The sequence below is a fragment of the Xenopus tropicalis genome, chromosome 1 (genome assembly GCF_000004195.4).
Source record: "Xenopus tropicalis strain Nigerian chromosome 1, UCB_Xtro_10.0, whole genome shotgun sequence".
Classification (NCBI taxonomy): Eukaryota; Metazoa; Chordata; class Amphibia; order Anura; family Pipidae; genus Xenopus; species Xenopus tropicalis.
Genome location: NC_030677.2, coordinates 114,137,037 through 114,150,978, shown reverse-complemented (window position 1 = coordinate 114,150,978; position 13,942 = coordinate 114,137,037). Strand labels below are relative to the sequence as shown.

Here is a 13,942-nt window from a genome sequence, read left to right as displayed (position 1 = left end):
AAAAACCATTTGTAAAAAGTATAAAGTCCCATTAATAACATATAGCCCATTACTTTTTGTAGTTTTTATTGTTTCTCTAGCAATGGCTGCTTAAAAATATAGAAGCACATACTAAAAAAAAAATAATTATGCAATAACATTTATAACGTATGTTTGGCCTAATTTTGATTATATTCAATTTAGTGGAAACAAGAAGATGTATATGGATTAATAAAATGAAATTCCACACTTGTACTACTGCAGATCCTATGTAACATAAAAAAAGGTACATATAAGTATATATAAAATATCTTAAAAGAGAAAATAGAAATGCAGTCAAATGATGCTAAAACCCCTCCTTGCTTACAGATTCACTGGGAGTGCATGTAGTTAAAAAACGGTTGAAATTCCCGCCCCTACCCCCCTCCTTCTCTTTCAACAAAACAATTCAAAGATTCCTTCTTTTATTCTGGTGAAAACCCAACTGTTACCAAGAGACAGGAGAATCTTTTTTGGTAGAGCCTTGTTCTCTCAGCACATTTTCTTTAGCTTTTCATGGAATGCTTTAAATCTTACAAGATCTAATATTTCAGGAGTTTTTGAAGAGTTTATTAAGGGCAGTCTGTTTCAGAAGAGAGGGATTTCGGGGGGGTAAGAAGGAGATTGAATGGTGAGATTTGATGTTGTATATGTTTGCTCGGAATGGGACGAAGTTTTCTATGCAGACGTGTGAGTATAAGAAATGAATTTTTCATAGAGTAAGGAAACTAAAAATATTAGTTACCTACATGTAAACCTTAAAGGACCTTCACTGAGTTGTGCAACTACTAGTACTAGTTGGGGTATTGTATTGTTGTGTATATGTGCATGCTTTGTGTGTTTTGCTCAGTAAAGGCAGGTTGCAGGCAGTACTAGATTTAGGAATTGAGTTTCTTTGGTGATATAAATCTTTTTCTTTCGCGATGGATCACTTTATTGTTTAGAGACAAGAAAATGGTGCATTGGATTTTGAAATATTGATTTTTTTTTCTTAAACAATTTTTGATTATTGGATATTTTGACTGTGTTTGATGGTTATTTTAAAATGCAAATTATATTAGAAAGTGTTTAAAGTTTTATCTGAGGTGTTTTGGCCTACATAACTCTCATTTAACTGTGTTGGAAATCAACAGAATTATTTTTTGTATAGAACACGGTTAAAAGGAGCAATGCCTTCTCATTATACTCAGCAGGCACTAACAGTTCTAAGCCTGTTTGGTGTCTTGTCTGCCATCATGGCCTCGCTTTCAGTCATACTGATCTTTCAGGTTCAGAACTCAGTAAGACAGGGGGAGCTTGGGGCGGGTTTGGGCCCAGGAGCAAGTAGGTTCTTGCTGCCAGCTTCTGCTGTCTTGGCTGCTCTGTGTCTTGCTCTCAATGCCAGTTGCCTTCTGCTCTGTCTACTTCATTCGTACTTCACCGCTGAGGTTGGTAGAAATGACCCTGAGTCTGGAAGGTAAGTAGAAATGTATTTTTGTAATGACACCTAAATACCTACATGTACCTAAATATGAATCAGCAAATAGAAATGTGCCTTGACCTCTAGTGCACAGCCTTTTCCCCATAATGCAAAACCCTATGGCAAAATAAATCTTGCACATGTAAAATGTCTACTTAAATCCAAAATAGTTTTCTATATATGTAGATTTGATAACCTTACATTAGCCGCACAAGGTTTCTTATTGAAGGTTCCACTGATCTGAAGCTAACAGTTTTTTAAAAGCAAAAATGCTTTCCTTTTCTGCCTCTTGCCAGATTTGGGGGTCACTAACCCCAGCAGACAAAAACTACTGCTCTGTGAGACTACAATTTTATTGTTATTGTTACTTTTTATTAATTGCCTTTTTATGTAAGTCCTCTTTCATTTATATTCCAATCTCTCGTTCAAACCACTGGCTGGTTGCTAGAGTAAATAAGGCCCTAGCAACCAGACAGCTGCTGAAATACCCAACTGGAGAGCTGCTGAACAAAAACTGAACTGAAAATCCATAAAAAATGAAGACCAATTGCAAATTGTCTTAGAATATCAATGTCTACATAATACCAAAAGTTAATTTAAAGGTAAACTACCCCCTTTAAAATGTATTGTAAGTAAAATATAAAACAGAGTTTTACTTGTAGTACCATTTCTTACCAGTATTGGACAAAGACCATTTTTTTCATTCGGCTTCAACAGAACAAGTCCAGAAATGTAACTGAGCTGAAGATAAGGCATAACAGTTTAAAATAGAATAATCTTTCAAATAAGCATCTCCTACAAGTGGCAGACTCCTCATTGTAAAGCTTTGAAAGCTATTCTACACAATCTATTTATTTAGCAACTTGTTCACTTTTCTTATAAAAAGTTTGAATTGTTTTAATGCTATCCTTAAAAAAGATGTGATTTCTACAAGAGTTATTCTAACGGTATACTATACTTCTCTCTTTTGTTTACTGTACTGGTTTGCAGCAAATATTTCCCTCCACCACCAGCTTTATTCGTGTAACTCACATTCTCTATGCATTTCAAGAGCCTGCTTTTTGCCTTTTGAATCTCTGCTCCAGATTTCAGATGCTCGCCCTTTGTTCTGACCAGTTGCTGACTACAATAGCTTAGCGTGAAGCTCTTCCAGTTCATTAACCACTGGCAGAGCCTTAAAGGGGTAGTTCACCTTAAAATTAACTTTTAGTATGATGTCGACAGCAGCATTCTAAGGGTACACTGACCAGGAGATTTTTTCCTACAGATATTGCTACAAAATCTGATCCTCCGTGCTCTTATGTCTAACTGGATGGTTTGTTGTTCACTTTGGCTGCATCACACAATGGGCCAGATTCAATGCAATGAATAAAGCTTATCCACTAATTCAGTTCTGAATTTCCCCATAGATGTCATAAGATTCATTTTACGCGTGGAATTTTATCTAGCCCAACATATTTACGTTAAAATCAAAAGTTCTTTCCCACATGTCTTATGGCAAATCTTTCATGTGCAACTACATCCAACTTGTATTATGCAATCTGATGATCTGACACATACAAAAATATCTTCTTGAAAATAATCTCATATGTAGTTCAACTCTAATTTGCAGTTAGTGATTTTTGAAATATTTACTACAATATTTTTTCTCTGAAACCCTTATAATCCAGTTTCTAATTTAAACCACAGCCTGGTTGCTAGAGTAATTTGGACCCTAGCAACCAGATAGGAGATCTGTTATGCATTCTGCATAATAAATCTCCTACCTGTATAATAGGTTTTACTCTATACTGATTTTATAATTATTGATTATATTGATTATACATCATACAAAAAAGTCCATTATGTTATGTTACTCTACATTAGTAACAATAAATTCTTGTATGTAACATTTTTTACTTTGCAAGCACAGGTTGATAAGAATCTATTGGTTATATGGTATTTGCTTTATTTATATTTATACCCTGCATGATTTCTTCATGCATTTACAACCACTGCTGTATTAATTGCTAATAAATCTCTGTAACTATAAAACTGAAAACCTCATGAACCATTCTTGACATTTTTTGTAGGGGTGACTGGTTCCTGTTGGATAACCGCAGTGTTAGGCAATCTGCAATCTGTCTGTTCTGCCTTGGAATTGCTGTGTATTTAGCAGGTAAAAAACAGCTTTATTTCCCATGAGTAAGTTTAAAGTAGTATACAACAATATATGGACTGTTGCTAGTGTGTCACTTGCCAATCTGTATCCACGGGTAAAGACTCTTGCTGAGCAAGTTATTTCCCCTGACTTTATTTCTTCGGTATGATATTCAGCTTTCCATTTTTCAATTTAGAATGGAAAATGCTACACCAGAAGGTTGCCAGATGGGTTGACAAATCAGGGTTGTTTCTGCACCTATTGTATTTTTCATATGATCTGATACCCATACCACTATATGGACTTCCTAAGATTAGCTGAATCAATTTGCAGTAGTGTGAAGCTCCACCCTCTTAAGTATATGGAGTCTTCTTTCTTTATTGAATTGAAAGCCAAAGCACTCTCTACTACTACTTCAGGTATGGGATCCGTTATCCGGAAACCCGATATCCAGAAGGCTTCGAATTACGGATAGCATGTCTCCCATAGACTCCATTTTAATCAAATAATTCAGATTTTTAAAATGAATTTCCTTTTTCTCTGTAAAAATAAAACAGTGCTTTGTATTTGATCCCAACTAAGGTATAATTAATCCTTACTGGCTGCAAAATAATCCTATGGGGTTTAATTAATGTTTTATTGATTTTTTAGTAGACTAGTAGGTATAAGGATCCAAATTATGGAAAGACCCCTTATCCGGAATACCCTTGGTCCCGAGCATTCTGGATAACTGGTCCTATACCTGTGCTACTATTTAATTGATTTCAATTGGAGCTATGGCAGTAAGCATGCACAGTAGACAGGCCTTTGACTGACTTCCTATTCAAAGCAGAAGAAAGGCTCAGTAAAGGGGTTGGCGCATAGAACAATACTCTTTCTTTCTATATACAATGATAATATATATATATATATCTATATCTATCACATACTCCAATTACTTTTATTACAACAATGACTGCAATATATACTCCAAATGGTGTATGTATGGATATACCGTATTTTCCGGCGTATAAGATGACTTTTTAACCCTGAAAAATCTGTGCCAAAGTCGAGGGTCGTCTTATACGCCGGGTACTTACCTGCACCTTGCTTTCTGGCAGGGCTGCCATCAGGGGGGCACGGGGGGGGACAATTGTCCCGGGCCCTGCTTCCTCCGGCTCCGGTGGTGTCTTCCGCTATGTGCCGCGTAGCCGCTCCTCCTGCCGCTCCGGTGGTGTCCCCCACTATGTGCCGCAGCTCCCCGCTACTTCTGCGCTTTTATAAGGTTGCGCCCATGCGTACTGACGTCACACGCACCGGGCGCAACGTTATACAAGCGCAGAAGTAGCGGGGAGCTGCGGCACATAGCAGGGGACGCCACCGGAGCGGCAGGAGGAGCGGCAGGAGGCAGCTGGGAACTGAAAGATGCTTGGGGGCCCTGGGGGAAGCTGAAGATGTGTATGATGTGTACCTTACCTGATATATGAAAAATACAAATAAAATGATTTCCCCAATCATTTTATTTGTATTTGTTTGTTATACACCTAATAATTCACAGTATTTTGTCATAAGTGTGGAGCAGCCCATTTTTGATTATCTTCGCTTGTGGAGGACTGCACCCAGGCATTTATTGCTTATTTATCGTGAGTGCCGACCTATTCAAATATATGTGGCACATCCATAGTAAATGAGGACTTTTAATACAACAATTTATTTTTATTTATAAAAGAACATCTTTCTTTGTGTTTTTACTTTCTGCTACACTTAACAAGTTAATTAAGCATAGGGAAAAATCATGTAAGCCAACAATCATTTTTAAATAGGGAAAGTTGTGAAATGAGCTTATGTGGAGGGAATTACAAACACAAAGATACAACTATCATTTGTAAAGTGTCCCATGTGATAATAAATGTGCTAATAAATATTTGTACTCTCATTTGCTGGGCTCCCTCCATGGTGTTTTGCTGAATAAATTACACTAGATAAGGAAGTGACTGATTTCTGCACAATGGTTCAGCTTCTATCTTAGTTAAGATATAAGACTCAATGTTGGGAGAGAGGTATGTCATTTTGGGGACTGCTTAGGGTTGCCGTGTTTTCTGGAGAAAAATACTGGACAGGTAGCAAGCCTATGGCTGCTTGGAGTCTATTTATTGATTTTAAAATAAAGGGTTTACTTATTTTATATGACAATACTGTAGAAGGAAGTCCCTGAATTATTTTTTTTTCTTTGCATACAAATGAGGAGGATATCTACTTAATCAAAATGCTTTTCTTGTGGAGCCAATTCCCTGGCTTATAAGACAAGAAAAACTTGTATCGTTCTGATAGGACCCAGTTATGGCTAAACAATCTATAATTAGGATAATAATAAATGGAATTTCTAGCAGTGATCCTGGACTTCCTTTCTGTTTTACATATGAATGAGGATAGTTGCTTTTCAACCAAAAAGCCTTCCTTTAATTGCCAGTACTGTAACACTGAAACAAAGTTCACATATTTAAGTTTTTAATAAATCAGTATTAAGATGGATATGATGGTTCCCTTTCAGCCAAAATGTATCTCACACTACTTATAGGGGATCTAAACTCAAGCATAAAATCAATGGAACTTACTCTGAGCTCTTTTTTAATACATTTTTATTTATTTTTGGTGGTTTCTGAGAAAGCAGTTTTACTCTGCTAATGCACGGATTTCATCTCAGCAGCTCCTTTAGAGTCAAGAGGGCTCATGTATAATGCCCCAAGCAGTGGGCAAAGAGCAGAAAAAAGACAACAGTGGGCTTTTTTTGCACTTTGCCTACTGCATGGTGTATTGTGTGAATAGCCACAGGCCTTTGGGCTCTGTTTCAGCACAAAAACTTGTACTTGTGAATGTAATGCTTCCTCTGTTAGGCAGTTCTCCATTCAAAAGAGGCAGATGGGGGGATGCATATAGGTGTCCTCCCCTCCTGTCCCCTACCTTGCGTATCATTCTGATATGCAAGGTAGGAGTGGCATGACACATAGCCAGCAACTGGGCCCTGTCCTTACCACCTGCATTACAGTGCTAGATGCTGAAGGAGTCCTCCTTGACTGATTCTCTGGTGACTGATGCCTGGCAATAAAAGTAAAACTGCTAATATCTCAGAAACCACACGAAATTAATGTAAATGAGAAAAGTGCTCAGAGTAAGTTAGTTACAATTTGGGTTTAGTTTCACTTTAATTTCAGGTAGTAGCAAATAAGGACAATTGAATATATAATAGTTCAGAGATAAGGGATCATGCTTGCATGACTATTTTGATACTGTTGATTACTTTAATAGAGCCACATGCATACAGTTGTATATACAGGTATGGGACCTGTTATCCAGAATGCTCGGTACCTGGGGTTTTCCGGATAAGGGGTCTTTCTGTAATTCGGATCTCCTACCCTAAAGCTGGCCATACACGCACCGATACTATCGTACGAAACCTCGTTTCGTACGATATTCGGTGCGTGTATGGCATGTCGGCGAGTCGACCGATATCGCAGGAAGCTGCTGATATCGGACGACTCGCCGATCAGCCAGGTTATAAAATTTTGATCGGGCGCCATAGAAGGAGCCTGACCAAAATCTGCCGTCAGGGCTGAATCGGCAGAAGGAGGTAGAAATCCTATTGTTTCTACCTCCTTATCTGCTGTTTCAGCCCTGACTGTGTGTGGCGGATCTGACGATGTTTCGTGCGAACATCGTTAGATCGCCACGTGTATGGCCAGCTTAAGTCTACTAAAAAAATTATTTAAACAGTAATTAAACCCAATAGTATTGTTTTTGCTCTAATAAGGATTCATTATATCTTAGTTGGGATCAAATACAAGGTACTGTTTTATTATTACAGAGAAAAGTAAATCATTTATGAATGATTTGGTTATAATGGAGTCTATGGGAGACACCTCCTTAGAAAGAATGTGTTTCCGTAATTCGGAACTTTCTGGATAATGGTTTTCGGAAAAGGGATCCCATACCTGTACATATTTACATTCCCTCTAAATTTAAAAAGGGAATTTGCAGCTTATTTAGAAAGTGAAATATCCAAGACTATAAGCACACCACCTAGGTCATTAAACATTAATAACATTATTTTCCTTTGCAGACAAAAACAATCTCATTTGATCTAGAAGTGTATTTGATTGTATTTCATGCTTTTCAACAGGCATCAGCATAGGAGAATGACTTTAGCTGCACTGTATTCCAAATCAATCTGTTTATATTAGATGGCAGATTTAAAAACCTTGCCTTGGAGAATGTGGTGTGAATTCCAAAATTATATTTAGTTAAAAATATACCGTATATACTCGAGTATAAGCCAATCCGAATATAAGCCGAGGTACCTAATTTTACCTAAGAAAACTGGAAAAACGTATTGACTCGAGTATAAGCCTAGGGTGGTAAATGCAGCAGCTACTGCTAAGTTTTAATAATCAAAATAAATACCTATAAAAATTACATTAATTGAGGCATCAGTGGGGTATATGTTTTTCAATATTTATTTAAAAGAAAAACAGTAAACTAGCTCTGTAAGTGGAGAAGAGGGTCAACAAAAACAATATGAGTACTACCCCACGCTCATTGCACATTGGCAAACTGGCAGCAGACCCGGTCCCGGAGGAGATGTAAGGGGAAATAAGTATTGCTAGTGGGAGCCTAGGCCAGGGCACTGGAGGGTCTGGTTGCGGGTGGCCTAATTTGCAGACAAAGGAGAGAGGGTGCTAGTCTAGAGGGACTCATGGCACCCGACTCGAGTATAAGCCGAGGGTGACTTTTTCAGCACATTTTGGGTGCTGAAAAACTAGGCTTATACTCGAGTATATACAGTAATCAATCTTAAAATGTGCTTAATTTAAGTTAGTAAAAAAGTATGGGTAAAATATTAGTTATTAAAAAAATAAATAGATTGGATAGCTGTAACAGTAAAATATATTGCTGGTGATCTAGGTCAGGCATTTAGAAAGCTCACCCAGAGCATTAAAAGAGTTCAACATATCTGAGGAGAAGAGTAATAAGCATACATACAAACTGCTACTGCTATCAATATCATTTAAAAGGTACTGTGTTAGTCAGTAAAACAGTTGAACACTTAGCCTAGGTAGGCTAAAATGTGGCCGTACTGTACCTATGTTTTTTGATGAACTGCCACCCAGGGATAAAGCTTAAAGGTGCAATTTCCCCAATATGTACTAAATAATAAGGACAGACACAATTTGCGATGGATTTAATATTGGACAATATTGGAATAATTGTAGACATTGTATATATTTATATACATTGTGTATATATATATATTTTTTAAGTTTATTGGGGAAAGGTTTGTGTTCTATAGGAAGGTATTTAAGAAAGTTCCTGTATAATGTAGTGGCACCTGGTCAGTAATGATGTGTATGGCTTTATTAGCCAAATCTGGAAATTACTTTTGGCCATATAGTATACCTCCAGCCATCATGGAGACACTATTATGCTATAAAAATGCATAAAATACACAGATTTTATTTTTAACATGCATCTAATTAGCAAATTATATAACCCCTGGGATCTTTGGAGATTTGAGTTTTGAGGGTACAGGCCCTTTCTAAAATATGAGATTAGTACAGGTATGGGATCCCTTATCCGGAAACCCGTTATCCAGAAAGCTCCAAATTATGGAAAGCCCATCTCCCATAGACTCCATTTTAATCATATAATTCAGAATTTTAAAACTGATTTTTCTCTGTAGTAATAAAACAGTACCTTGTAATTGATCCCAACTAAGATATAAATAATCCTTATTGGATGCAAAACAATCCTATTGGGTTTAATTAATGTTTTCTTGATTTTTTAGTAGACTTAAGGTATGGAGATCCAAATTACGGAAAGACCCCTTATCCTGAATACCCTTGGTCCCGAGCATTCTGGATAACGGGTCCTATACCTGTACCGCCAATGGGTTTCCCTCCAAAAACATTTTTTGGCCCAGTACCTGTGTACCTCCATGCAACCATTGCATGTGTGCTTGCTCTGAGACTGTAAAGAAACAGGAAGCAGAATGGCACTGTACAACATACAGCAGACCCTCAATCTGTTTGGGCCCCCCATGGCTGCAGTGTTCTGCTGTATGGTAGCTATATGTCACTGCTGGCATGATACTGAAACAAGTAAATAAGTGAGGGAAATCTGGACACAGGCACACCAGAACACACTTTATTCACATTATTATGTTTATCAAGGTAAAGGGCCTGTGAAGCCTGAAACACAGAATCAGTTAACTCATGTGTTGACATACAGTGAATGCGAATTTAAAACACAAAAAAAAAATTCCCGAAAATAAACAGGGAGAGTAAAAATTTTGATTGTATACTTCAATAAATTCATGTTGCAAGGATGTACAGAAAATGTTCATAAATGAAAGCCACAAAACTTTGACTAAACTTTTATCATCCAGTAACAAATGCTAAATTTCTTAAAATAGATATTTTTTTTTCTCTGCAGCTGTGTCTCTCTACATGCTGATATTGTTTGAAATAGAGACGGGGATAGCCAGCTCCTGTATTTTAACTTCAAGCGCTATTTTTATGACAGTCGTGGTTGTACATACTCTACACAAAGCCTCCCAGGCAACCCGCCAAAGCCATGATCAGCTAAACAGCACCCTCTATGAAAATGATTCTGCCCATGGCGGAGAACTTACAGACTCGGCTCCATCCAGCGACCTTAACAACAGCAAAGAGCTCTCCCCTGTGCGTCCCCGTCCTGAGATCCACCGTGAGTTTTCCTATCCACCTTTTCTTCAACAGCAGCAGAAAGTGCAGTCACTTTCACCTCCACACAGCAACATGACTGTGATAAGCCAGGGGGGGCATCCCATTAAAAACAATGGAGCTGAGAGTTACATCATACCCAGGATGCATCGAACATTATCTGTAGAATCTGGACTTATGCAGCCAAACTCCAAACCCTGGAATGGACTAACTCAGGAGATGAGAAACGTGGTACCAAGAAAACCAGGAGTAGTGGGAAAAGATTCAACACTGGTATAAACGCTGAAACCAAGTAAATGTAACAAGCCGATATACACAAACCAGATAAAGTGACTCTGAAAGACGCTATGCTGTTACCAGCACATTTTAGAGTTTTCTCAAGTGCATAGCAATGTGAGTTTATGATATTTTTTACATGGCCTTAAACATGCAACGGAATGTGTAAAATCAGATCAGAAGTTAGAACAATATTTGTAAATGATGTGGTGGGAGAAAATGTGTGCAAACCACTTTACAATTCATATGATAGTTTACAGAAAAAATATTATGGGGTAAAAGTATTACTAGGTAAAAAGAAATCACTGAGGACAGAAGTAAATTAGAGATCATATGATTTTCAGTGGCAGTAACATAACCTCCAGAGATGACTTTTTTGGGAGCCACATAGGGTGCATTTACCTTTCTCTCTAGCATAACTGCCCCTACTTTGCTCATAGCAAAACAGTATTATGTTTTATCTCCAGGCACAAAAATGCAACTAAAAAGAGGCCTATAGTAGAAAACACCATATGTCAATACAATCATGTATTAATGATTAAAATAAAAAAAAAAATAATACTTCTTGTGACTTTTTTCCAGACATGCTGTAAGGCTTTTTCACCTAATTAAACCTATTGCCCTGCCATTTTCATTCTTGAAAGATAGAATTGATAGCTTTATTACCTGCAGCACTAAAGTGTCACTTTAAGGCAAATATTTTCAAGGGCTGCACGTGCTCTTATATTATATGAATACTTGGCATTATTATCAGATGGAAGAGCAGTACAAAACTTTCACTAAAAAGGAATTATGTCAGAAATAGCAACAGGTAAAAAAAGGTTAATTTGATTGAGATATTACATTGCAGAATACAGATGCATTTAGAAGCCAGGAGAGCTCTGCCCTTCCCAGCCATTACGTCTTTTTATAGTATAGTTTAAGGTCATTATCAAAGTATAATCCTTATCAGACTTGCTATGGATGACATCATCTAATTATTATTTAATTTAGTACAAAAAAAACATGCATATTTCACCATTACAATCCCCAGGGCGACCTTTGCTTGATTTTGCTTAATTCTCCTTTTTAAAGCAATTTTTTAATATAAAAATGCTGATCCTTGTAGCCTTATGCTGCCAAATTCACTGTTATAATTGTAAAATTATGGAAAATGGACACGTCCTTAAATAGGCATATGCTGTTTATGTATATTCTTATGGTGACATCTAAACCTAGGTACATTTTGAATGACCAGTGCCAACAAATTCACATTTTATATGTAATTGATATTGGTATTGTGCAGGAATAGAGAAACAATAAAGCAAAATATAGGTGAGAGTATTTTATTGTGTGTGTATTTTTGCTGTTTAAAGAATTTCTGAACAACTCCATTTGAGACTGTCTCATTGGCTCTGATAATATAGTGCAGTGTGTAAGTTTTAAATGGTATCAGTACTGAGATTAACTGGCCCCCCTGCATGGTTTACACCTCAGATTCAGGATGTAATCCCCCTGTAGGAGCAGTGCCAGCATTGTGTCACTGTATATACTGCCTGCCCTATGCAGGTGTGTATGGCACACAGAGGCATCATAGGGCAGACAGAGCATGACACACACAGGCAGCATAGGGTACACAGAGTATGGCACACACAGGTGGGGTAGGGCAGGCAGAGTATGGCACACACAGGCAGGGTAGGGCAGACAGAGTATGGCACACACAGGCAGAGTAGGGCAGGCAGAGTATGGCACACAGGCAGGGTAGGGCAGGGAGAATATGGCAAACACAGGCAGGGTATGGCAGGCAGAGTATGGCACACTATGCTGCCTGTGTGTGCCATACCTTGCCTGCCCTATGCTGCCTGTGTGTGCCATACCCTGCCGGCCCTATGCTGCCTGTGTGTGCCAAACTCTGCTTGCCTTATGCTGCCTGTGTGTGCCATACCCTGCCTGCCCTATGCTGCCTGTGTGTGCCATACCCTGCCTGCCCTATGCTGCCTGTGTGTGCCATACTCTGCTTGCCTTATGCTGCCTGTGTGTGCCATACCCTGCCTGCCCTATGCTGCCTGTGTGTGCCATACTCTGTCTGTCCTATGCTGCCTGTGGGAGGTCAACCTGGCAGGGGTTTGTTCTGAGAGTTTGTTAGCATTTGTAAATATTCATTATATGATCCCAAAGGTGTGTAGTTATGTGCTGGTGGTTGCTCCCACAGGGGAGAAGGAGGAGGCATATAGAATTAAGGGTGTGTCTTAATATGATATAATATAATTCTTTCACATATGAATCATAGTTGATATCCCCACAGTGAGCACCAAGCATTTCGGTTTTTGCTGCACTACCACCATTAATTGATTAATTTAAAAAGGGGAGTGGTCAAAACCGGCTTCCATTAGCGGCCCTCCACTATGTATGCTAGAGAAATTCCGGCCCTCGGCACCACAGAAGTTGGACAGCACTGGCCTAAGATATTACAGATGGAAGGTTGAGCTATACAAAAAATTTCACAAAATGGACAGGGTCCATTTATGCAACTATTGCACAACTATGACTATTTACACCATGTACCCATTAAGCTCTTTAAGCACTTAGAGGACATTTTCACTTCCTGACAATAGGATTTTATTTGAAGGGTCAGAAAAGACCCTAAATGCCCCTTCATAGGGAGTTCCTAAAATTAAAATGGCATATTTAAAAGCTTGCTTGCAAAAATGGACTTGCCAATTAGAATGCAGAGCTATTAGGACATTAGGGATGCACCTAACCCAGTTTTTCGGATTTGGCCAAACCCCCGAATCCATTGTAAGGAATTTGGTTGAATCCTAATTAGAATATGCGAATTAGGATTTGAAACAGTTAAATGTCGCCGTGCGGTGAAAAATTTTCCACTTGCGTGTTCACATGACAACATTTAACCCTTCCAAATTCTAATAAGCATATGCACCCAAATCCGAACCCTTCCGAAAAAGGCCGAATCCTGGCCGAATACCGAACTGAATCCTGGATTTGGTGCATCCCTATAGGACATGTTTCCAAAATGTCAATTGTACTGTTAAAAAAGAAAAACTCATCAATCCTATTTAGGGTCCCCAATTCAGTACTGTTCCACATAAAATGGAACACTTTCTGCATTTATAAAAGCTCATGTTTGTATCTGTGTCCTACATAGTTCAACTGTCATAGTTAGTCTTCTAAGTTCTAGTGAGTGTTTTCCCTGATGCATGCCACATGACATTGTGACAGTTGGGCACAGCTCAGTCCTGAGAGTGACAGTTAAAACCAGTACATTGGTTTGACTCAGACCAGCGTGCATCTCTGAGATTCAGAAGCGTCTTCTTG

The 13,942-nt window shown here is 38.3% G+C and overlaps 1 protein-coding gene across 1 annotated transcript; it reads left to right on the top strand.

The window, feature by feature from the left end:
• Positions 1–417: 417 nt before the first annotated feature.
• On the top strand, positions 418–11,950 carry tmem221 (transmembrane protein 221). Its single transcript, XM_004911025.4, has 3 exons — positions 418–1,474; positions 3,550–3,635; positions 10,083–11,950. Exons 1-3 carry the CDS (start codon positions 1,188–1,190, stop codon positions 10,628–10,630), a joined length of 921 nt encoding a protein of 306 aa, XP_004911082.1. The 5' UTR covers positions 418–1,187; the 3' UTR covers positions 10,631–11,950.
• Positions 11,951–13,942: the final 1,992 nt, after the last annotated feature.

What these genes read in the sequence shown, in the direction of transcription:
- tmem221 (XM_004911025.4), top strand. Translation starts at nt 1,188, where the DNA reads ATGCCTTCTCATTATACTCAGCAGGCACTAACAGTTCTAAGCCTGTTT. An exon ending in AATGACCCTGAGTCTGGAAG is followed by an intron (nt 1,475 to 3,549) that starts GTAAGTAGAAAT and finishes CATTTTTTGTAG; the next exon opens with GGGTGACTGGTTCCTGTTGG. An exon ending in AATTGCTGTGTATTTAGCAG is followed by an intron (nt 3,636 to 10,082) that starts GTAAAAAACAGC and finishes TTTTCTCTGCAG; the next exon opens with CTGTGTCTCTCTACATGCTG.